This window comes from Anser brachyrhynchus (genome assembly GCF_964034855.1).
Source record: "Anser brachyrhynchus genome assembly, chromosome: Z".
Classification (NCBI taxonomy): domain Eukaryota; kingdom Metazoa; phylum Chordata; class Aves; order Anseriformes; family Anatidae; genus Anser; species Anser brachyrhynchus.
In genome coordinates, this window is record NC_137697.1 from 34,034,834 (window position 1) to 34,061,257 (window position 26,424).

Genomic DNA, 26,424 nt, shown 5'->3' on the forward strand with positions numbered 1-26,424 from the left:
GTATCTGAGTTAATTATTTAACGAAGTCTGCCAGTGACAAGTTTGTCAGCAAAAAGAATGTTTTAATGAGAATTTTACTGGTCATGAAGGGTGCCATATTGACAGTGAAAGTGACTGAATTCAACTAATTATCCACAGCCCAGGTACAGCACAGATAGAAGAGGTACAAGCTTTTTCTCCATGGTACCTACCAAGGTTCATTATAATGCCCATAGGTGGGGACTGTCTATAGAACTGGTCCAGTTTGTCAGCTCTTGATTACCAAAAGTGAGTAACATGTAGGAAGAATCATAAGTAACTAATAGTGAAGAAGACCGCTGGCTACAGAGGCAGAAAACTAGAAGGTAGCAACTTTCTAGGCAGCAGCAGAGTTGTTCCAAATAATCTTTCTCCCATTATGGTTAAAGTGCAATTTCAGAAGTGGACTTTGTAACTCATACTACACAAAACTGATTATGATTAGTGAGAGAAGCAGACTTGTTAGTTATCTCTGGGTTTCAAAGTATCAGGGACTCAAGCATAAGTCAAAGGCACTGCAAAAGAATACTTACAGTACACTGGTTTGAAGTCATCCACTCACCAGAATAAAAAAATGGAAGTGTCTTGATCAAGTATTAACAAGTGGGAGAAAAATAAACATTGAATACAGTAAGAGTTCCTCAAGAGTAATCTACAGAATAGAAAAAATAATGTCCAGCAAGGAAGAAGAGTTGGTAGAGACTGGTGTTTTAATTGACCAGCATTCCATCCCTGCTTCTACAAACACCATAGCTCAGAAAATAATATTTGACTAAAACTGTTTGCGTGAGAATAACAATAGTTTCTAAAGCCATGAGAGAAAGAGGACTGAGAGCTGATCTAGGTTGAAAAATGAAAAACCAAAAGCAAAAAGGAAGAGAAAATTTGTAATAACAAGATATGCAATACTAGTGAGTAATTTTAAGATTTGGGTGTTTTGAAATGGAAATATATATTTATTTATTTACTTAAAAGTCAAATAGATGGCATAGAGAGCTCTGTCAGCACAGATAAGTAGTGGCAGATCATTTAAAGTGACATTAAATAGGTCTTTCTTTGGATAATTCAGTAGAAGGTTTAAAAGCCATCAAAGGTATCAATGTCCAGGTAATTATGCAAATGAGATCTGAGAAAACAGATTTATACTTTTTCTTGTAAGTGAGAAAGTGGAAGCAATGGCAAAAGCAAACAGTCACAAACAAACATATAAAATCTACTTGTGGGGTAAACAAGATAGCATCACTTTATATGGACAAAAATATGAACTGTGTTGATATTTTAGCATCAAATGCAGGCACTGTATTTAGCAGGAAAAAAAAAAAATAACAGGAGACAACAGTGCTATGATCATCTGGAGGAAAAAAATACTAAGAACTTTACTGTTCCTTTTAGCTAGCAACTTCTGAATTCTATTTGTTGTCCCCAGAATGTCTGAATATAAACACAATCTAGTTTTCATGAGAGCCAAAATCTGTTCATCTTGATAGTATGCAACAGGGCATTTTAACACTTCAGATCAGAGGAAACCCTATTTATGGCATACACTGAAGAAAGGCAAGCCATTTATTTATTATTTTATTCATTTCTCAAACAATGTGAAATGAATACAAACAAATCATTTAAAATACAAAAGAGATTTTAGCTGCTTCTTCACATTTGGAAGGAAACTTTCAGGAATATGAAATACTTCATACAGATTGAAGAAAAGAACATTCAAAAGCTGTTTTTTTGTTTGTTTGTTTGTTTTTCAGGGCGAGATTTTTATAACTTTAATTCATCAGGCTTTCTTTCTCAGATTCTCCTTCATCTGTTAGTTCTTAGCCCTGTGAAGCAGAGTACAAACTGAGTATACATTTGTGGACCAAATATATTTTATCAGTGTTATGTGGAATAACCACCCCTTGTCCTTTATGAGAAGTTGCTATTAGAGTTATTATTTCATTGCTTGACTGGTACTTGATAGAGACAAAGACGTACAGTCATAGAAGAATAGGCATGGAGATAGAGGTTTCTAATCAATCTCCAACTATACTTACACCATTCCGGACAGCTTTTCTTCTATCCCCTACTACAGAGCACCTTTAATGTGCTCGTTCACTGCAACTTTGTTTCAAAAGTAGCATTTCATAAAGCCCTATAGACTAGTACAAGAAGTCTGTCAGCACCACCCAGCCGCTCACTCACTCTCCCCAGGTAGGATGAGGGAAAGAAACAGAAAGGTAAAACTCTGAGACCTCATGAGTTGAGATGAAGGCAGATTGCCAGGGAAAGCAAAAAACACATGCAGGTAAAGCAAAACAAGGAATTCATTCACTGCTTCCCACCTGCAGGCAAGTGTTCAGCCACCTCCAGGAAAGCAGGGCTCATCACACATAGTGATTTCTTGGAAAGATAAACACCATCACTCTGAATGTAGCCCACTTCCTTCTTCTTTACTCCAGTTTTATTGCTGAGCATGATGCCGTATGGTATGGGATATCCCTTTGGTCCATCTGGGCCAGCTGTTCTTGTTCTATCCCCTCCCAGCTTCTTGTGTACCTCCAGCTTCCTCACTGGTAGGGCAGCACAAGAAGCTGAAAAGTCCTTGGTTCTGTGTAAACTCTGCTCTGCAACAGCTAAAAACATAGATGTATTAGCACCACTATTTTCATCAAATATTCAAAACACAGTATTGTGCGAGGCCCTACAGAGAAAACTAACTCTAGCCCACCCAAAACCAAAACACACACTGATCTAAGAAAAAGTACCACTAGGGTACAGAAACAATAACCAGTGAGAGCCCTCTTGATAGCGTCATAACATGGAATACAGTCATGCTAGAGCTATTTTGCACACCCTGTAAGCAAACTACTGTAATCTCATGATCATTGTTGTTGCAACTGAGATCAGGAATTTGTAGTAAGAAAGATGCGTGCAAGAATTCATGCAGCTTTTCTGATCTGTATGTCATATCTGAACCAGTGGTAAAGATTGCAGTGGTAAAGATTGGACCAGTGGTAAAGATTGCAAACAAACAACAAAAAACAATGACAAAAACCAAGAACCTAACCCTCTGTCTCCTGGCCATGCATTTTTCCACGGGCTTTTTTTTCTTTCTTTCTCTACCCTGGAAGAGAGACAAAAAATTGAGTAACAATGAAATACATCATCAGAAAAATGTTTTTTCATGCTAGGAAAATGGGTTTCTATTCTTTTAGTGACAATAGAAACATAAAATATTATAATGCTCAAAAGCAAGTATGGACTTTTAACTGTTCTCAGCATTTTTGTTCAAGTCCAAATAGAGATCAAATACACTGGTTGTGTTTCAGGACCTCCAGAAAAATCAGCATGCAATTCTGGAATAAAAAGAAGCAGAAAGAAGTCCCATATTTGTTACCTTTCCCTCTAAATATGTTATTGAATTTAACAAAAACATCAACAGCAACAGAAATAATTTATTATACCATAATTCTTCCTCTTATTGAATCACAGTGCTTAATACAAACATTATTGAAAAAAACAGAATATCCATTAGCTGTGCTTACCACTACCCTCACAGAGTTTTCAGAGCATTCCTCAAACCTGATGTTTTGATCTAAAATTCTCAGCATGTTTGGCAGAATGTTCACAACACAACTGTTTTTAGAATAAGTGTCTCTCTCTATTCCAGTTAATTGAAAACAATTCTCAATCACCCTCCTGTGTTCAAAGTATCTGGATTAAGATATAGTGGTGGTAAAGTATCAGGGTTTTAAAGACATATAAACAACATAGTTGTTTGAACAGTTGACAAATAAATTCAAGCTCCCCAGGATACTCTTGTTTAGGATTTTCCCAATTAGGCATTTTATTTGATCTCTGGGTCTGGGTGAGCCACAATTCTCAAGAATTGAAGAAGAGATTAATGGACCAGATACAATGGCTAATTCATCCCCAGGGTTTTGTTCATTACTTGTCTTTGCTAATTTAATTGCATTATATCCAAAGTCAAATAAATCAAAATGAGAATTAGGCTTAGTACGACTAGTCTTGGAAGAGAGTTGATGTCTTGCCAGATTGTAACAGATCTTTTTTATTTTTTTTTTTAGTATTCTAAATACAAACTTTACAGTAGAGATTTTATTTTTTTCTTAAGGAATGCTGCCAAGAAAGATTTGCAAGAAAATTGTTTATAAGAAAACAATAAGAAACTTGCCATTTTGTATGTCAAACATATATATTCCATCTAGAAAAAGAAAAGTAGGATCTAGGGGCTAAAAGATCATATATTCAAAAAATGTCTGGGGAGCTGTGACACCAGGAAAATATTTGAGAACAAGCCAATGCAATGTAGGGCACAGATATAGGCAAAAACAGTTGGTTATGTGCCTTTTTTTTTCTTTTTTTTTTTTTCCTTTCCTTTAATGACAGCACTTGAATCTGAAATTAAGCACAGCAGGTAGGAAGATACTGCAGGGATTTTAAAAGGTACCACACATCTGTATGCTAACAGGGTTTGGTTTTCACCCATAGAGATGTGGACCCCACAGTGTTTATGGTCACAAATGGGAATTGTACATTTCTTGCAAATACACTGTGTCCTGTTGACCCACTATTTAGAACAGATAACTTCTATAACTTCTATCTGTTAATAATATTTTTCTTTTTCTTTTTTTTTTGTTTGTTTTTAAGTGCTTCTTTTATCAAAGAGTATATTTTAGATAATTTATCTTCCAAGATATGGTATTTTTAATTTCTGTGTCTGCATCTGTCCAGACAGATATGATTTATTTACTTTGGAACAGCTCTTCAGCTGTAGAAATCATCTCTCATAACTCTACCAGGATCAGACGATTTCAATAAAAAAATAAATAAATGTATTGTAATAAGGCAACATTTCTCTACTGACAAGATAAAAAACTGAGCCTTGGCCTGGGTGCCTACCCAGCCACCCTCTCTCTCTCCCTTCTCAGCAGTACAGGAGGAGAAAACAAGATGAAAAATTTATAGGTCAAGATAAGAATAAGAAGATCATGTGCTGTAGTATGGAGTCCTCTATGTGTTGCAGAAGAATCTCTGATCTAGTATCTGGAGCACCTCATCCCTCTCCTCCTTCACTGACCTTGGTGTCTGTGCGTAGGGATGTTTCTCATTTTCTCAAACTTTTCTCACAGCAAAGCAATTTTTACCCTTTCTTAACTGTGCCGTCACAGGGAAAACACCAGCATTGTGGATGGGTTCAGACTTATTCAGCACTAGGTCCATTTTCGAGCCAGCTGGAACAGGCTCTGACCGACATGGGGGCAGCCTCCGATCTCTTTTCACAAAAGCCAAAGAGAAAGGTGTGCTATAACTGACTACAAATGAAACGTCCAAAGTGTCCATCCCACAGTAGTCTTCCTGGAATTCTACACGACCTGATGAGATCAGAAAAGCTATGACCATTTTTGGAAGGAAACTGAAAGGCTCAGTTAGTGGGGAGAGCAACTACTGTCCTCTAGCCATCCCTGAGCAAACACCTGCAGAGAGATGGCTTTCAGGTTTTCATTTTGGTGGGTAATTTGAAGAGGATTCTGTATGGTAATAATAGCCAGGATGGCTCCACTGCAAACAGTTTGGCTGTACCTCCTTTCCAAAAGAGGCTGTTTATATATTATTTTTAATTGTACATCTGATACATTTTCTGATGTATTTAGTTTGCTCTGTAACTTTGAGAGAGTGTCCTTGGATCATTGTGAATTGTCTTGGGTATAATTTTCTTGCCCTCTGAAGTGAAAATAGCTTGACACATAATAGTCATGCAGTCTCCTTTTGGAATGTAGAAAGATACAAAAAAAAACAACTGAGAACCAATTGAAAGCATAAACACTGAAACTTTTCTCGAATATTTTGTCACCAAGCACTGAGCATATACAAATGTACTATATATAATGTGATAAAAGTCTACTGGCATTTCTGCAGGAAAAGTCTGTATAGTGGCTAAGCTTTGATGAAATATACCAGTCATTTCAAAATCAAGCCAACAATATCTTCTACAGAACTCCACATCATCATTTACACTAATCTTCTTCTTTATATACTTTTAAGGTAAAGACAAAGTTAGCTGTTAACTGTTGCTCTCTAGAATTTTAAGGTTTTTTCTATTTAATATAAACTATTTGAATTGAAAGCAATAAAATATTTCTGTATTTATTTGCCCATTTCTGGATCAGATTCAAATATTCAAAACTATAAATTTTAAATACTTGATTTTATCATAGTTGTCTTTAGCAAAACAGGTTTTTACTATTTGAAAACACTTTTGAGGAATGTTGTTGAGTGTAACTTTTACTGAGGGTTGAAAAAGCAATGTTTTCAGTATGATTATTGTCAAGTAAAACAGCAATAATCTCCTTGATAAAAGCCTTAACTTCTTAGGTGATTTCTCAATCAAGCAACAAGATAACATCAGAAGTATTTTTTCTCTCCTTTTTTGTTTGTTTGTTTGTTTGTTTTTTATTTATTTATTTACTTATTTAAAAGCCACATTTTACCACCCCTTATCCATTACAAAATGTCATGGTTATATTTTGGAAAGCTTCCAAAACGTATTCAAACATTTCTGTAACTCCTAAAATTAAATAAATAAATAAATAAATCTGTTCCAAAGACATCAAATATAGGACATCAAAACTTTGTATGAGAGGAGCATTTACACATCCAGTTCTCATCATCAAGTTTAAAGTAATTCCCATGAACTGTCCCAAAGAGATAATTTCAAAAACAAAAAATCAAAGAGAGAGAAAAGAAGAAATAATCACAGAATCACAGAATTGTAGGGGTTGGAAGGGACCTCAGGAGATCATCGGGTCCAACCCCCCTGCCAAAGCAGGTTCCCTAAAGCAGGTTGCCCAGGTAGGCATCCAGACGGGCCTTGAATATCTCCAGAGAAGGAGACTCCACAACCTCCCTGGGCAGCCTGTTCTAATGCTCCGTCACCCTCACTGTGAAGAAGAAACACTAATGAAACAGTCCCAAATACACTACAAGCCATCTCTTCCATCAGGGGCTATAAACAAGCTACAGGTTCACGTCCAGTGTTCTGTTGTTTTCAGACACCAGATAGAACAGAGTAGATGGCCATGATTGTTTCTTGCCATGATCATTTATTCCTGGAAATCTTTCTGGTCTCAGAGGATGTGGTTCACTTGGGGCTGTAAATCCCATTGGGAATTATAAATCACTATCATTTAGGTGTCCATTGCATTTGGAAAGGAACAAATGACAGAATACATTTTTCCTCCAATCTTGTTGAAGTGTTTGAAGAGACAGGAGTTAACTGCTGAAGACAGTGGGCCTTTGTAGTGCTCTTCCCATTTGATGAGGTTTCTTCTGTCTTCGCTTTCCAAATGGCCAATAGATATGTACCTAAGGCTTTGCCAGTAGTATTAAGTGGATTTTTCTTCCGCTAATTTAGGGATGGTCATATAAAAGGCTGGTCAACCTTGAAAGTTGACAGCTGGCCACTGTTTCAGATAATCCTCCACAGCTATCTCCCACCTATTTTGCCACTTCCACCTCCTTTTCTAAGTTATTCTGTCAGACTGCTGCTCATGAGAAAGGGCAAGTCCTAAACCCGACTTTACTCCCCAGCCCCTTCTTGTACACTCTAACAAGCTGTTACGTTGGCTTCAATGCTGTAAGTAAATCCTGCAACACCCCAACACTTTCTTCCTTGTGAGTTCGCATGTCTCGGTTAGATCAAAGAAAGTTGAGAACACACATGTTTCACAGCCTCATTTTGTGAACATAAACAGCATTAGTGATTTAAAAAAGAAGAAGAATTAAAAAAAAAAAAAGAAGAATTAAAAAAAAAAAGTGCTTTGCTGAAACAGAGAGCACAATTAAGGCCATTGGCTCTTTATCACAGGTATGACAAGTCAGTGCTTACCGTATTGAATGATATTGTAAACCTGTATTCCAGAAAGCTTTTAAACTTCTCAGTAGATCCATCTCCCATAATGTGCAGCTTTGCAGGTCTCCAGTGATGTTACTGGAATAGCAGATCAAAACCAGCATCTTAGATATACAACCCAGAGTCCATCTCAAGAGGTTTTATGGAAGATGAAATAAAAACTTAATAGTCCTATAAACAAATAAGTAATATTTGGAGAAAAACTTTTAAGAGTGCAGAATAAGAAACTTATTCCTGTATTTTGTATGGATAGCAATGTGATCCCACATATAGAGTGGATTCAAATATATTTATAAAAATACTTTACAAGCCACATAATTACTATGATAATCACATATTTCAGAGCTGTTTATGACGATGTTTCCTTATTGTTTTCTTTTGCAGAGTTAAGGGGGAAGAAAATGAAACTGTACTTCAACACAAAAAGACATAGGGTTCAACATAATATAACACAAGTTAGACTTGTGTTGTAGCACAATTTATAATGTCTTCTGAAGTCCTGAGATGCTATATTTAAACCATAGTGCTCCTTACCGGCTTCTGTCAGCACAGCTTACGTTTTTGTTTACAGCTTTGACTCCTCATACCACTGCACTGTAGCTCACATATTTCTCTGTGTGTTTAACTAGATGGAAGGAACTACTCCAACAAAGATAAGTGTCAGAGTTATTGGAAGGAAATCTGGCATTTACACCAGAACTTTGGAAATACTCAGGAGTTGGGGGATGCAACTGTACTTTACATACAGTTTTCCAGAAAGAACAGCATACTCAGGATGAATTCATGACATGGATGATGTCCGCAATACATTTCCAGATTTCACTGTGGCCTGTCTCCTCACCTCTGAAAACTTGGCTGTGGGTCTTGAAGTAAGAACACAAGCAGAGCAGAGCTTTGAAAATCTAGTCTTCTACTGTTTTACATTCTTTTTTCAAAGTCATGAGAGAGACAGTAAAAGCTTTAATGCCACAAATCATATAAGTATCCGATTTATCTTAAGCACCGGTTTTAAATAATCCACTTCTTATCTTGTTTGTCAACAGTGTGTTTGATGCCAAAAAAGATTTACATGAAGTGTAAACATTATCAGATACCTACTGTTCCTCTGTAGTACCTCAGGGGGGATTCGAAACTGGCCAGCTTAGATCTCTGTACTTCAAAGAATTTCCCCTGAAACCTTGTTTACAGCGTAAGCGGAAAAACAAGGTCCCATTCCCCTTTTGTACTACCATTAACCACATTAAAGCACAACACTCCACTAAATAATTCCTCCACAGCATACACACAGACTTCACCACCATCTAAAATGGGTCAATTGCTTTCATTTTAGCATGCTAATTTACCACTACAGAAGCCTGATACTGGGAGAGACAAGAATGTTTTACAATAATTTCTGCCCCATCCCCTACTGCTCACCTGTTTTTTCACAGCTTCCCAGAGCTTTATCCTAAGATACAGTGACCCCTATATTGCATTTAAAATTACATTAAAATAGAAATTTGAAAACCTTCCTCTCTTGTCCTTATGCCTTGAATATATGAGAGATTTATAGCTGTTGATATGATATTTTATTGACCAAGTATTTCTTCTGAGTTGTGCTTTCTTTGTTTAATTGTACTGAAGCCTATGACTGAATTAAAAATAAGTGGTAGAAAATTATAAAAGAAAAAAAAAGAGAGAAAACTTCCTAGTTGGAATAATGACTTTTTTATATTATAGACAAAATCCAAAAAATTTTACATGGGCACACTGGAGCAAATAGAATAGTCTGAGAGTTATCCTACAATGTATCTTCTTCTGTGTGGGGACTTCTTTTCTCATTTAGTCTGAATCAAACGATCACATGATCTTTATAAAATATCATCCACAAGTAATTACATTGCAGTCACATGTAAAAACAAGTCAACCTAATGTGCTCCAAAAGTTTTAAAGATAAAATGAGATGTGTGTTTATAGATACATATATGAGGAGTTGTATTGGGTGTGCAAACTCTCTAAAATCCAGTTAAAATTGTAGCAGTTTTTCTGCAGGTTGACTTTGACTGGCTGCAGAACCCCACCCATTCTCTCTCTCTCTCACTCCTCCTTAACAGGAAAGGAGGAGAAAAAAAAGATGGACAGCATCATAGAATCAAGGAATCATAGACTATATGAGCTGTAAGGGACAATGATCATCAAGTCCAACTCCTTGGTCCACAAAAGACCACCTAAAATCAGATCATGTGTCAGAATTTTCTTCAAATGCTTCTTGAACTCTGGCAGACTTGATGCCATGACCACTTCCATAGGGAGCCTGTTCCAGCATCCAACCACCCTCTCAATAAAGAACCTTTTCTTGATATCTAGCCTGAACCTCCCCTGTCACAGCTTCAATCTGTTCTTTCAGGTCCTATTGCTGGTCACCAGAGAGAAGAGATCCAAGCCTGCCCCTCTGCTCCCCCTCATGAGGAAGCTGTAGACTGCAGTGAGGTCTCCCCTCAGTCTCCTCTTCCCCAGGCTGAACAATCCAAGTGACATGAGCCATCCCTCATATGTCTTCCCCCTCTAGACCCTTTACCATCTTTGTAGCCCTCCTTTGGACACTCTCTAACAGTTTTGTCTTTCTTCTACTGTGGCGACCAAAACTGCACACGGTACTCAAGGTGAGGCTGCACCAGCAGAGAGTAGAGCAGGAGAATCACTTCCCTTTACTGGCTAGCACTGCTTTACTTGATACATCCCAAGGACATGGGTGGCCCTCATGGCTGCCAAGGCACACTGCTGGCTATTGTTCAGCTTACTATCAATCAAAACCCCCCAGGTGCCTTTCTGTGGGGCTGATCTCCAGCCTTTCATACCCCAGTGCAGTTCCCATGTGCAGAATCCAGCAGATCATGATATGAGACTTGGTAGGTGAGCATTTTAATAAGAAAATCAAAAGGCATACATGGCAGCAAAGCAAAAAGGGGAAATTTATTCACTACTTACCATTGGCAGGCAGATATCCAGCCACTTCCTGGAAATCATAGAATCATTCATTAAGGTTGGAAAAGACCTTCAATATCATTTGGTCCAACCAGCCCCTTACCACTAGTATTATACGCTAAACCATGTTTTTCCTTAAATACCCCCAGGGATGGTGACTCCACCACTTCCCTGGGAAACCCATTCCAATTCCTGACTACTCTTTCTGAGAAGAAATGTCTCTTAATTTCTAATTTAAACCTCACCTGGCGCAACTTCAGGCCATTCCCTCTAGTCCTATCACTAGTTTTCTGTGAGAAGAGGCTGACCCCCAGCTCCTCACACCTTCCTTTCAGGTAGTTCTAGTTCTAGTTCTAGCAATAACGTCTCCCCTATGCCTCCTCTTCTCCAGACTAAACAACCCCAGTTCCCTCAGCCGCTCTTCACAGGACTTGTGCTCCAGGCCCTTCATCAGCTTCATAGCCCTTCTCTGGACATACTCCAGGGCCTCGATGTCTTTGTAGTGAGGGGCCCAAAACTGAACACAGTACTCGAGGTGTGGCCTCACCAGAGCAAAGTACAGGGGGACGATCACCGCCCTGGTCCTGCTGGCTACACTATTCTGATACAAGCCAGGATGCCATTGGCCTTCTTGGCCACTTGGGCACACTGCCGGCTCATGTTCAGGTGAGCATCAACCAACACCCCCAGATCCTTTTCCTCTGCACAGCTTTCCAGCCACTCTGCCCCAAGCCTGTAGCGCTGCATGGGGTTGTATAGGCCATGTTCCGATACCTGAAGATGTTGAGTTTGTGTTGAGCTTTAGCCTTCCTGATTTTTTCTCTGCATATGCTGGCATCTTCTTTGTACTCTCCCCGAGCTGCCTGTCTCTTTTTCCACCAGACATAAACTCTCTTTTTCTCACAGAGACTAAGCAAAATTTCCCTGTCCTGCCATGCCAGTCTTCTTCCCCGCCGGCTCATCTGACAGCACACAGGGACAGCCTGCTCCTGAGCCTTTAAGACTTCCTTCTTAAGGATCACCCAGCCTTTCTAGACCCCTCTGCCCTTCAGGACTGGCTCCCTGCCAGTGTCCTGAAGAGTTCAAAGTCTGCCCTCTGGATGTCCAAGGTAGCTGTTTTACTGATCCCCCCACTGACTTCACCAAGAATAGAGAACTCTACCATTTTGAGGTCACTATGCCCAAAGCAACTACCAAACACCACGTCTCTCACCAGTCCTTCCCTTTTCGTGAACAGCAGGTCTAGTGGGGCACCCCCTCTGGTAGGCTCACTAATCAGCTGAGTCGGAACCTCCTAGACTGCTTCCTCAGGGCTTTATTGTATTTCCAGCATGTGTCCGGGAAGTTAAAGTCCCCCATGAGAACAAGCACTGGTGACTGTGCGACTTCTGTCAGCTGCTTGTAGAACACCTCATCTGTGTCTTCATCTTGGTTTGGTGGTCTACAATCAGGGAAGCAGAGACTCAGTATGCATCAGCAATACCCAAAACATTGGTGTATTATCAACACTGTTCTAACCTCAAATGCAAATCACAGAGACACATTCCATCTCAGCCAGACCCAGTAAACTGTTGAACAGTATCATATATTAAGTTTCCTATTAACAATGATTTGGAGACTGATCCTCCTCATCTACTTATAACAATCCAGAATTATTCAACTGACATAAATGAGGTTATACCTCACTGTATGCTACTAAGGTAAGTTACGAGACCATAAAGTAACTCACACAGACAGTTTTATAGAAGCCTGATACTACCTTGCAAACATCTGTAAACACAGGAGACAAGCTTAAAAAGTCTGTTTTTTGTTTAGTTTTATTCACAACATTATAAAGCAGAAACTCAGGTCAAAAAGGAGATCTCAACAGCATTCACAAATTTCCCTCGCTGTTTCCATTCTTGCACAGCTATTTTTCAAGATGTAAATGTAAATGTAATTTTAATAACCCCTTTGTTTTCATAGTGTTCAAAGTCTTTGTAAAATGTATTTAACTTTAAAGGAACCATAAACTTTGAAGAACTCAATAAATTAAATTATTTATTTATATAAATTGATCCAACTTTACAAGTAATTTCAAATGAGGTACAAAGAAAAATATCTGTTGAATTTGTTTGGTTTTCTCGTATTGTTACAAGCTCAAAATATAATGACCCTCTCTTAAAGAACATATATGAAAAACTCTGTTTTTAAAGATGAAATCTGGGCAAATCTCTATTTTTTTTTTTTCAGTTTGAACTGCGGTATTATTTAAAAGTTAGTTTCTACTCTTGTAGATTAAAAGGGAACTAAAATGTGAATCAATTTTATTTTTATTTTTTTGTGTGGCTTGGTTTGGTTTATTTTGTTTGTTTTGTTTCAAGCAACATTAAACATAGCATAGGTATATGACATCATTCGTGTATGGCAGTTAACAAAACTTGAATGTTTCCCTCTGTCTTTTCTGTGGATTTTTAAAAATACAAGTTCTTATGCAGGTCACCGTAAATAGATAGATAGATAGATAGATAGATAGATAGATAGATAGATAGATAGATAATCTAATAAATTTCATGACACTCTTCTACAGGAAATGACTGAAGGATATCTCCCTGTGTCCCTGTGTCAATTTCTTGGTTTATGCATTCATATAGATCTAATCTAATCTAATCTAAACTAATCTAATCTACTACTTGTAGTCAGTAAATTTATCTGTTCAATTCTTCTAGGAGATTCTAATTTTAAAATGACATTTTAAACCATCACAAAGAGAAAATATCTTTCAAGTATATTATATTTCATCATCTCTGAACTGCAAGCCTTTACATTTAAAATAATGGTGTTTTTTTTCCAGACATCTTCTGGTAATAATATCCAAATTTTTAGACAAAACCATGGAAGTTCTACTGCAGCAATTTCTTAAACACTTAATTCTCCACCTTAATTCTTGTCAGTTGTGTTCTTTTGTTTTTGTTTTTGTTGTTGTTGCTGCTGTTTTTGTTTTGCTTTTTTTTCTGAGGGGGGTGGGTTTTTGTTTGGTGGGTTGTTTGGTTGTGTGTGTGTTTAATCGAACTTTGATTTCCATTCAAGATGCGTGTTTCATAATCTGCAGTTACATACTAATCAAACTATAAATATGAATAATAGTTTATTATATCTGTGGTTTAAGTCACAAGGTTTCACTCAGATTAATTAATGTGAAGACAGCATGCTGTTCTTGTCAGAGAAGAAGAAAATCCTTTCTGGAGAACAGAGAATTATTTAGTCTTGGTGATTTGGGGGTCATGCCATGTTTCACTCTTGGTGATTTGGGGGTAAAGCCATGTTTTACATTTGGTGATATTAATTGAATGTCACATGCCACAGCTTGGGATCTGTTGTCCCACAGCATCCAAATTAATGATAGTGAAAGACATATTGCACTTGGGATATTTGCACTTACAAATTTGTAATTGAAGTTCACACGGATGAGGTAAGGAAACAAGGGTTAACATCTTGACCTCATCCATTTATCTGTGCTCTCAAATCAGAGATGGTCTTTTCACCCACTTCACAGCTACAAGCCGCCACTAATATTTGATGAAGCAATGACACTTTACCAATTTCAGTATCACCTGGTAACTGCCTCCTGTTGACAATAGTACTGTGTTTTAATGAACAAATAAATAGCTTATCTACCATTCTTGGAAAGAAATCCCAGCTACTGAGGCAGAGCACTAGCTCTCCCAGTGTTACTTGGACTAATTGACTCCTTGGATGAAGTTAAATCACACTATCCCCATTGGGATGTATGTTTGCCAGTAATCAATAGCTCAACAAGATCCACATGGCAGGTAATTAAGTGGAAAGTAATTAATACCCATCAAATGTTTTATTAACTGCCATTCCTTCACTCAAAAGTCCCAGTGTACTGTAAATAAGGCTGTGAGGAAAGAACTAAATGTAATTTGTGTTTTCTGACACGAAACTGTGTGTTATTTCTAAAATCTTCACTGGCCTATATGCCATTTCAATATAGCATCTCATTCACAAAGATTTTTTGTTCTTCTACCCCAGGACAGTTTCTCAGATAGCACAGTTCTGCAGATTTGACTGTAGCCTTAAAAATATACAAAAAAAAAAAAAAAAAAAAAAAAAAAAAAAAAAAAAAAAAAAAAAAGGTGTTTCAGTGCAAAAATAAAGGAATTAGATTTGTTGTCATGAACTCTGGCAGTATTCCTCTTATCAGCAATGTTTTACAACAATACAAGTGAGGCAAAACTTGCAAGGAAATATAAGTCCATAAATAAAAATAGTTAAGCTTTTTTGAGAATAAAGTTACAATCAGTTATTCCTAAACATATCAGCTGACCAAAGAAAAAAAATATTCTTTACGCCAGTAAACTTTACTATATGGTATTTCTTTTCTGAGGCTTGAACACACTACTATGGTAGTTTAACCTGGCAGAAAGCTCAGTACTACTCAGCTGCTCACTCACTGTCCCCAGGTGGGATGGGGAAGACAATCAGAAAGATGAAAGTGTGAGAGCTCATGGGTTGAGGTGAGGACAGTTCATGAGGATATGCAAAAGCCTCACACACAAGCTAAGCCTGACAAGGACTCCATTCAGTACTTTCCATCAGTAGGCAGGTGTTCAGCCACTTTCAAGAAAACAGGGCTCATAACACTTAATGCTTTCTTGGGAAGACATACAATCAATTCAAACATCTCCCTTCCTCCTTCTTTACATCAACTTTTATTGCTGAGCATGATGCCATATGGTATGGGATATTCCTTTGGTCAGCCTAGGCCAGCTGTCCTGGTTCTGTCCCCTCCCAGCTTCTTGTGCTACCCCAGCCTCCTTGCTGGTGGGGCAGCACAAGAAACTGAAAAGTCCTTGGTTCTGTGTAAGCTCTGGTCTGAAACAACTAAATTAAAACATCTGTGTGATACCAACATTATTCTCATCCTAAATCCAAAACACAACATTGTATGAACATCTACAAATAAAATTAACTTCGAGAAGATGGTTCTCGAACTTATTGAGGCTCACCTGGGGGACAAAGCAGTCATTGGTCCCAGCCAGCATGGGTTTGTGAAGGGCAGGTCCTGCCTAACTAACCTGATTTCCTTTTATGATAAGATCACCCGTATGATGGACCAAGGGAAACCAGCTGATGTGATTTTTTTGGACTTCAGCAAGGCTTTTGACACGGTTTCCCATAGGATCCTACTGGACAAAATGTCCACCATACAGCTAAATAAAAACATCATCCGATGGGTGAGCAATTGGCTAACGGGCAGGGCCCAAAGGGTTATGGTAAATGGGGCTGCGTCAGGCTGGCGGGCGGTCACCAGTGGGGTCCCTCAAGGCTCCATTTTAGGGCCGGTACTTTTCAATATTTTTATAAACGATCTGGATGTAGGAATAGAAGGTATTTTGAGCAAGTTTGCTGATGACACCAAACTTGGAGGAGTAGTGGACTCGAATGAGGGTGGAAAGGCCTTGCAGAGGGATCTGGATAGGTTGGAGAGCTGGGCGATCACCAACCGCATGAAGTTCAATAAGAGCAAGTGCCGGGTCCTGCACCTGGGACGGGGAAACCCTGGCTGCACGTACAGACTGGGCGATGAGACGCTGGAGAGCAGCCTAGAAGAGAGGGATCTGGGGGTCGTGGTAGACAGCAAGTTGAATATGAGCCAGCAGTGTGCCCTGGCGGCCAGGAGGGCCAACCGTGTCCTGGGGTGCATCAAGCACGGCATCGCTAGTAGGTCAAGGGAGGTGATTGTCCCGCTCTACTCTGCGCTGGTGCGGCCTCACCTCGAGTACTGTGTGCAGTTCTGGGCACCACAGTATAAAAAGGACATGAAACTGTTGGAGAGTGTACAGAGGAGGGCTACGAAGATGGTGAAAGGCCTGGAGGGGAAGACGTACGAGGAACGGCTGAGGTCACTGGGCCTGTTCAGCCTGGAGAAGAGGAGGCTGAGGGGAGACCTCATCACAGTCTACAACTTCCTCGTAAGGGGGTGTCGAGAGGCAGGACACCTTTTCTCCATTAACACCAGTGAGAGGACCCGCGGGAACGGGGTTAAGCTGAGGCAGGGGAAATTTAGGCTCGACATCAGGAGGGGGTTCTTCACAGAGAGGGTGGTTGCACACTGGAACAGGCTCCCCAGGGAAGTGGTCACTGCACCGAGCCTGTCTGAATTTAAGAAGAGATTGGACTGTGCACTTAGTCACATGGTCTGAACTTTTGGGTAGACCTGTGCGGTATCAAGAGTTGGACTTGATGATCCTTAAGGGTCCCTTCCAACTCAGGATATTCTATGATCTTCAGAGGTCCCTTCCAACCTCGGCCATTCTGTGATTCTGTGATTATGTTTTAGAAAAGTTTCTAAGTGAATTCTCACATTGTGCAACAGTTTGCAAAACTGGAATTAGCCCATGGAAGGGAAAGTTTTCTTTCATCATGAGGCACCTCCCTTTATTCGCCTTTATCAGCTTTTCTGGGTTCTTCAAACAGCTGCAGAAGCTAGAGCCACCAGCCATTCTATATGTTGTTCTGTCCTGGTTTTGGCTAGGATAGAGTTAATTTTCCTCCTAGTAGCTGGTAGAGTGATGTGTTTTGGATTTAGGATGAGAATAATGTTGGTATCACACAGATGTTTTAATTGTTGCAGAGCAGTGCTTACACCAAGCCAAGGACTTTTCAGCTTCTCGCTCTGTCCTGCCAGTGGGCAGGCTGGGGGTGCAGCAGGAGCTGGGAGGGGACAGACCCAGGGCAGCTGACCCAAACTGGCCAAAGGGGTATTCCATACCTTCTGACGTCATGCTAAACAATATATAGGGGTGGCTGGCCGGGATGGGGGGACCAGCTTCTCAGGGATAGGCTGGGCATCAGTCAATGGGTGGTGAGCAATTGCATTATGCATCATTTGTTTGTACACATTATTATTAGTAGTACTATTATAATTTTTATTATTATTTTCCTTTCTTTTCCATCCTAATAAACTGTGTCTGTCTCAACCCACAAGCTTTCTTTTAAACTTTTTTTCCCCCTCGATTCTCTCCCCCATCCCATGGGGGAAGAGGAGGAGGGTGAGGAACAGCTGTGTGGTGATTAGCTTCCAGACAGGTTAAACCACTACATGTTCTTCTGATCTTTTTCAGAACATTTATCTGAATGTTATTCTTGGTGCAGAAAATGGCCTGTCACAAATTATCAGTAAGTGGTCTCATCTACTGGTATACTTGATATTTGGCATTTCTGGTGACTTAACAAGATCAATTCTTCTGTGTTTTTTTTTAGTAGTGAATCCCCTACCAAATTCATCTTCTAAGATTCACTCCTGAAATCATGCTGCCTATTCAGTTCAGAATGCAGCCCTGACTCAAGAGTTGTGATGGAAGCATGTTTCCTCCCTCAAAATATTTCCCAAAGTGTAAATGCTTGGAAACATATATAAGAAAACACATTGTTGAGCATGCTGGTGGATATTGCCATTGCTTTTTATCAAGGCACAAAGGACAAGAATTCCTCCTGGACAGTGCTTCCTATTTCTTATGGAAGTTAATAAGGTCAGGAAGTTATATCTTCCTTGGCCTTGGTCAGGTGTGCTGCTGAAGTTTATTCTTCTGCATATAAGTATTTTTCCACATTTTCCTCTGCCTTTCCTAAAATTTCTTTTCACTTTTCCCATCACCTTAAGATACTAAGAGATGTCTCTTTTTCTCCTCCTGCTTTGGGAAAACAGATACTTTTTATCAGTTACATTAGGACATGGCAGATTTCTCTCCAGACAAACCAGCTTTCTGTGGTGGGAGGCAGCTTCCAGACTGGGTAGACCTTAGTGTCTGGAGAGAAAGTTACCTCTGTATAATAATACTTTACCTGTAGCCTGGCCTGCTGACCCCTCAGTAATGCAGTAAAAAAGGGTAAAAATATCAAATGAAGGCAAGGAACAGCTTGTGGCTTTAGTGATAAATAGATTTATCTACTCTACAAGTAGAATCCTTAAATGAAAACAGAAAGACTCCCAAGTTGCCTGATGATTTATTACAGATTGAATGATCTGCTTGTCCCAAAACCACTATTTTGGCACTAGTTTATTCTGGATAAACTCATTATTTGCCAAAAGGAAGCTTACACAAACTTTTTCTGTGTTCTGATGATTGATATGAAGAAGACAGGCACCAAATTAGCAGACAGTTTTTGATATGCTTGCTGTTGTGATACCTCCTAAGATTATTTTCCAGATGTTCTAACATATCTAAATAAAGTTGCATTTTATGTTACTGTGCAAGCAAAACTTCCCATCAGAATCTGTGGGACTAAGAATAGAGGCCAAGTGAGAGGAATAGTGGTTTCTAATATAACAAGATTTCAAAACTATGAAAAATAATCATGGCAGAAAATAATAGTAGAAATTCATCTTATTTTTTCTACTATAAAATGTAATACATAAGATAGGTGAAACACGCTATGTATAGTTATATATCTGTACCTATTTTAATCCTGTCTTGATGTGTATTATATTCCTGTGTCATGAATGTCCTAGTACAGTCAAATATACACAGCAGGATTAGGGGGATTTATAGATTATTTCACTACTCTGAACATTTCAGTTTTCTTATAATCTCTGGATCTTGCTATAACTAGTACAATGCATTCAGCTGGACAAAAAATCTGCTCTGATACATACACACAGAGTTCCCATTTATTTCTGTGCTGCTGACTTCAATGCTCCCGTTGAATGTATGTATTGGAGGGCAAAAGATAGCTATTTATAGTGTAACCTTCCTAGACAAAATGAGCAGGCTGGGTGTCCTTTATCCTCTTATCTACAGTATCCCTAGCACTTTCTGAAATGTCTTTTATAATTTAATCTAATTCATTACAAATGAGCTACATCAGCAGATATTCTTTAACGAATAAGTGCAACAAAAGAAAAATGGAAAATAATCTACCAGTTGGTTAGTTTTGAAATACATTGAAAATGACAAGCTTTTCCTTTCTTGTTTCTAAGTAAAGTATCTGCAAGTAGTGTTAATTTCTAAAAATAATAATTTATTATCTACCAGAGATCTCATGGAATTTCTCTTTTAGTTCAGAAAACTTATAAGTGTTTGACAAAAAGCTCAGTTTTCTCAATTTTTTAAAACAGAGAAATGGGAAAAAAAAAAAAAGGCAACTTTATTCTTGTATATTCTTTTATTTTTAGAGAGCAATGTAGTCATGCAGTCTGCTGCCTTATAATGTCTTTCCATTGTATTTGGATATTTGAAAAATTACAGAAAATCTAGAATATTAATTTACTTTTAAAAATGAAAAAAAAAAGAGAGAGAGAGAAAGGAACGATTCATCTTTTTTTCTGAAGAAAAAAGAAGAAAGAAGACAACAATACTTTTAAAACCTTGAGAGATTCATGCAATATGGTCTGAGTTTCAACATGAAAAATAAAATCCTTCCTTTACTAGTGTGTGAAACTGTTTTGTTCCCCACATTGTTTTCTAGCCAAGAGGATCCTATGCCTTACATTTCAAAATTAGAAAGGATTCACCAGCAAAATTGCTGGTATCTTTTTAGCTGTCTTGGTTTTTCAGACAAAGCATGAGTTTGAACTAGGCTCAGATGCTCTCTTTTCACACTTGAGGAAATTGGAACAAACAAGTTCAGCTTCAGTGCAGGAGTGCAGGGGTGCAGAAAAAAGTAAATATAGATAACCTCAAAACAAGACCAAAATCCAGCTTAGCTTAACTGAATTTTTCAGCCTGACACAGATTTCTTTTCTTAGCCAAATAATACCTTCCCTATCTTCCCTGTAACTGTTCTACTGATAATGTTTTAGTCTGCAATTCTGTCACCTTATGGAAATAAAAAAGGTTCTGGTTAAGGATTTAGACATAAACTTTGAAAATACTATTTTGAATAGTTCTGAGAAATGGCACCATCAAAAACAACATAAAACACCTTTATCTGATTTCAAGGTCAAATATTTTGCTGGATTGGGTAACTTGACAAATGAAACTCTGGACTGTAGTGCTAGGACTCTCCTTAGCAGAGCTGTGCTTAAACAAAAGAGTAGAGCCATGTTTATACAGCCCTGCAGAGACTACATATTTGGGTGTGCTTTGTGTATCTGCACAGTAAATGAAGGATTATTGCCAAGTGGAATTGCCAAGAAAATCATAATCATGCCTTTAATATGACAGACAGTCAGTGGGTAGATGTAAGGAAGGTACACAGGAAACCGAAGAAATGTAAAATACACTAAAACAAAACAAAACACAAAAACAAAGCAAAATACAAGTACAGGAGTAGCACTACTCAGAAACACGAACAATGTGAAATAGGATTCTTTCTAATAGGCTGCAGTCATGGTCAATGTGTTCATTTCAAATATGTCTGAGTCCTGCATAAATCCTGTAGTGCATGTAAGACATCAATTATTTAAGGTCTGACCCATCTACCAAATTCTTACCAAGGTCAAAATCACTTCTATGCAGACAGCCTAAGACCTTGTGTTCTCAGAACTATGTTGACAATAACAGCTATTCTCGTCCCTTAAAACAGCAGTTGTGCTGCCACTGCTGAAGCACAGACTCTTCAAAATACCCTTATAATCTTTTGTATTGCAGCAAAAATATCTTCATTTAACTTGCCTTAGGATTCCAAACAAGTATGTTTACATGACAAATGTATATTTTCCAACAAATTAAACAGAAATTTATGTAAAAAGAATTTTAAATCCAGAAACGTTCATTTGAAAACTTAATAAATAAATAAAAATAAAAATGGTATAAATAAGATAAATGATATACATATAACACATTACAGAAAATGTTATGTTATGTTATGTTTTATGTTATCTTATGTTATGTATCACACCTTCACTGAATTAAAAAAAAAAAAAAAAAAAGACATAAAAATATTTCTGGCCAGTGACAAGGTTAACATCTTTGTCTTACTAAAGTTTAACATACTAAAGTAAATATTCTTTGGTAGAAGCCTGGCACTTCAAATAATTTAAATGAAAATTATTAGTTGAAAAATGTGTACTTGAAGTCTCTCTCCTTTTTGGCTTTAAACATAAAAGAAAGTGTTCTGTATAAATGACCTGTACTTTCACAGTGAACATGTTTTGTTTTGATTGTTTGTGTTTCCACAGCTATATTTCCAAGTAAGAAAAATCCAGCCTGAAGCAACCCACTCACAAGAAAGTTATTCAAGTTTTAAATTGTTTCATTTAATATAAAAGCCCTGTGAAGGGGTCATCTGTTGACAAATAAGTAAATCAAATGGGTTGGATCTGCATTCAAATTTGCTTTTAGCGGTATGAAACAAGCAACTTAACAAATGAATAGGAAATTCAGTCTTAGGTAGTGTGGAAGTAAAAGTGAATACACAGGTTTCAGGTAAACGTTACTATGCATGTGAAACTGGATAGTAGGAATTCATACCATCTTAAGCAAGATTAAACAGTCCTCTATATGTTGTACTTTTTCACACTTTAAGAGAGAAAAAAAAACATTTTCTCTCTGCAGTGAAAACAGAAAATATTGAAAAATTCAGTGGATTTACAAATAAAATAAAACATGTAAATATCCTTTTTGAAAAAAAAAAAAGGAGAAAGAAAAAAAAGACAACAAAATAAGCAAGGTCAGTTTAGTAGTAAATATCAGGTTTAGTTTCAAACACATTGAAAACAAAGGGGGTTCGGCTAAAAGAGAGGTATCACCTCTTCAAACATTAAAACAGAATGTGTCTCAGAGTGCAGACGTAGCATCATTACCAACATCTCAGTGTGTAAAACTGCTACTTTGTGTCTGCATTTGTCCTTTCAGTCAACAATAATCGCTAATAGAATCAAAGTCTCACCAGTGAAACGTAATCCCCAACTGACAGATATCTGGTATTTTTAAACATCGTCCTTTACAAAGTCTTAGCCAAAAATGACAATTGTAAGTGTCCTGGCTTCAGTTAGGACAGAGTTAATTTTCCTCCTAGTAGCAGGTAGGGTGCTATGTTTTGGATTAGGTTGAGAAAAGAGCTGATAACATGCTGATGTTTTAATTGTTGCAGAGCAGTGCTTACACCAAGCCAAGGACTTCTCAGCTTCTCGCTCTGTCCTGCCAGCGAGCAGACTAGGGGTGCAGCAGGAGCTGGGAGGGGACAGACCCAGGACAGCTGACCCAAACTGGCCAAAGGGGTGTTCCATACCATCTGGCGTCATGCTAAACAATATATAGGGGTGGCTAGCCGGGGTGGGGGGGCCGGCTGCTCAGGGATAGGCTGGGCATCGGTCAGCGGGTGGTGAGCAATTGCATTGTGCATCAGTTGTTTCGTACACATTATTATTAGTAATACTATTATTATTATTATTATTATTATTATTTTCCTGTCTTAATAAACTGTCTTTATCTCAACTCACAGGCTTCACTTTCCCATTTCTCTCCCCCATCCCAGAGAGGGAGGGGCGAGGGTGAGGGAACGGCTGTGTGGTGTTTAGTTGCCGGCCAGGTTAAATCACAACAGTAAGCTAACAAGATATACATTTAAAAGATGACAAATGATTGGGTTTAAAATCTGCAGGATAACTGAAACCATTGTTTCAAGTGGTAGCAAAAGTAGAGCATACAAGTCAACGAAAAGGATTCTTCCTAAATATTTTGCAACTGGGAGATCATGTTGGGAGAGCTATATCAAGTTTGGGACTCCCCAGTTTAAGAATGGTACAGACATACTGGAATGAGAATAGCAGAAGCCACTAAGATGCAAAGAGGGAATGAGTTTATTCAACATCAGGAAAATGTAGTCTGAGATGATAACCTACTGCTGTCTGTAGATACTTAAGAGGGCAAAAGGAGAATAAAGAAAGAAGCTTTGTTAAAAAATTCTGGCTGGAACCCAGGAAAATCTTTTTCATTATGAGCATGGACAAATAGTGGAAGAGATTGCTCAGAGAGGGTGTGAAATCACCTTCCCTGGTGATATTCAAAACTCAGCTGGACATAGCCATGAGCAAAATAAACTAACAGGATTTGTCTTGAGCAGGGGTTGGACCAGGTCACTCAAGTTCATGACCACTCTGAATTATTCCACGATTCTAAGTGTTTTAATTCCCTTCTAGTAGAAAGACAGCATCCATTGTTCCGTTAGAATAACCGCTAATTGTCAGGTCTTTTTATTGATTTGGGGATGGCTTAATGACTATGGGGGATGAAAAGCATCATGGAACAGAATGCTAGACAGATGTCGTATTTTTTTTTCCCAGAATTTTAGAGATTACTTGTAAAATTAGTTTTACAGATACTATACATTTTCTTGTATACAGTCTGTTTTCTGATATGTATGTGAGTAATATAAAACTGTTAGAAGATTTTTTTATTCATTTATTTATTTTCCAGTGGAAAGTCTTGTTTTTATGTTTGTGGAAAAAGGACAAAAGTAAACACTTTAACTACTTAGCTCTATTATACTGGCTATCTGGAGACCCCCACTATGAAATGGAATTCATGCTTACCTATAGTTCTTGTAACTTTCCTGTGTAGGAATTCCATTTCTAGTGCTCCTGAAGGGATTCCCACTATTGAATACATGCATAGACTAGGAAGTAACTTAGCCTCATACACAAGATCTGGTTACAGCTTTTTTTTTTTTTTTTCCTTTCCTTTAAGAATAATACTTCCCAAGGAGATCTTATGCCTTATCCCTAAATTCTTACAAAACTAAAATATTTTAAATTTAAATTAACACAAATAATTTTTGATTTAATGAGAAAAAAATCTGTGCTGTTTCTAATTGTTTCTAATTGTTTCTAATTCATAAAAGACAGAAAAGCCACAGACTCAAAGGAATTCAGCAGGGCTTGTTGTATTTACAAAGAGTGAATCCTTGGGAGGACCAAAGGACCTTCCCTAAGGACATCTGGACATCCAAAACTCCAGTTACTCCTGCCCCATTTGCAGATGAGGGGATAGAAGTTCTGTCCAATTAAGAACCTGAGCCAGCTCAGCAGCATGAGGATGAAGCAGTGAGTAACAGTTGTGTCATATTTTCTGCTGCAGGAACAGAGGACTCTGCTGATCCTACCTCCAGCCGGGGAAAGTTTTACTGCTTGTCAGGGGCTTGTGTCCAGGACAGATCTTGCAGGCCAAAACCTGGTTACACAGCTGGAGACAACAAGAAGGGATTGACTTTTAAAACTGTAGTACCCTTGTTGAGAACCATGGACTGATAGAAATAGACAGGGACTCTCTCTCAAAAAAAAAAAAAAAATAATAATTCCAACACAATCATCTTTGCCAGTAGGCTGGACAACCTGCCAAGGAAAGCTTTAAACTAGGAAAAATGGTTTAGGGAGATGACACATAGTCAAAAGGTGGACTAGGCTGGCAAGCAAAGTGTACAGGTTGACAGGAACAAGAAAGGCTTGTAACAAATCAGGTCTGCGGGGGGGGGGGTCATCTCAGGTACATGCACAAAAAAAAAGGAATTACCAAGAGGGTAGCATGATGGAGGAGCTCTCATACTTTTTCTCGGAAATCAGTGCAGCCAGGCAGATCTCTGAAATTCATGCACAAAAATACATGTCTCCTGGGGAAAAAAAAAAAAAAAAAAAAAAAAAAAAAAAAAAAAAACAAGAGGAGTCAGAGACATGAGTATAGTTGCAGGGGCATGATCTCAAACAGATCTCACAGTGATCTGGTTCACACAACAGTAGTGTTTTAAAGACTAGATGTAGGCTTTTTAGAAAGGACAGGCTGGGATTAAAAGGAGGGGGTCCCATCACATTAGGGAGCATCTAAACATGCTGTACCTACACATTTCCATGGGCCCTGATGGGATGCACCCATAGGTGCTAAGGGGCGATGGCCCAAGGACATTATTTGTCATTTTTGAAAGGATGTGGAGATCAGGGGAGATTAGTAAGGTCTGGAAGAAAGCAAATGTCACCGCTATCTTCTAAAAGGTGACAGAAGATCTGGGAAACTACAAGACAGTCAGCTTCACCTTGATCCTTGGGAAGATGATGAAAATAATAATTGCTGCTAGCTGTTTCCATGCTGAGGACAAGAAGGTAAATGGAAAGAGTCAGCAAGGATTATGAAAGAAAATAATTCCTGTGCAGCCTGATAACCTTCTACGATGTGATCTTAATAGACAAAGGGGATAAGGCTGATAAGGCCACATCTGTCTTCTGTTCTAAGTTCTGGGCTACCCAGTACAAGACCAATATAGAGATACCAATGTGAATCCATGTATTAGACTTATGTGGCAAAGTTTTGTAAAGAAGAGGGTTGAAGGGGTGGCTGAAGGGGTGGCCTCTGTGAGCAGAGCCCAGGAGTGGCCCCATGTTTGATAAGAGACAGATCCAGCTGGCTCCAAAAGGCTGGAGCTTTTCTTCCTTCCTTCCTTCCTTCCTTCCTTCCTTCCTTCCTTCCTTCCTTCCTTCCTTCCTTCCTTCCTTCCTTCCTTCCTTCCTTCCTTCCTTCCTTCCTTCCTTCCTTCCTTCCTTCCTTCCTTCCTTCCTTCCTTCCTTCCTTCCTTCCTTCCTTCCTTCCTTC

The 26,424-nt window shown here is 38.4% G+C and overlaps 1 protein-coding gene across 4 annotated transcripts; it reads right to left on the reverse strand.

Moving 5' to 3' along the window:
• Positions 1 to 1,665: 1,665 nt before the first annotated feature.
• On the reverse strand, positions 1,666 to 26,159 carry LOC308185769 (uncharacterized protein). Of its 4 annotated transcripts, XM_080574320.1 has the most exons (6): positions 25,357 to 26,159; positions 24,950 to 25,029; positions 7,910 to 8,011; positions 3,063 to 3,124; positions 2,343 to 2,633; positions 1,666 to 1,841 (listed from the first exon to the last, which is right to left on the reverse strand). In XM_080574320.1, the coding sequence occupies exons 3-6, from the start codon at positions 7,969 to 7,971 to the stop codon at positions 1,822 to 1,824; spliced, it is 435 nt and encodes a 144-aa protein (XP_080430446.1). In that variant the 5' UTR covers positions 7,972 to 8,011; positions 24,950 to 25,029; positions 25,357 to 26,159; the 3' UTR covers positions 1,666 to 1,821. The 4 variants fall into 4 exon arrangements, with proteins under 4 accessions (XP_080430446.1, XP_080430445.1, XP_080430447.1 ...); XM_080574319.1 differs by lacking the exon at positions 24,950 to 25,029; XM_080574321.1 differs by lacking the exons at positions 24,950 to 25,029; positions 25,357 to 26,159 and adding an exon at positions 12,111 to 12,332.
• Between the last annotated feature and the right edge of the window lie 265 nt (positions 26,160 to 26,424).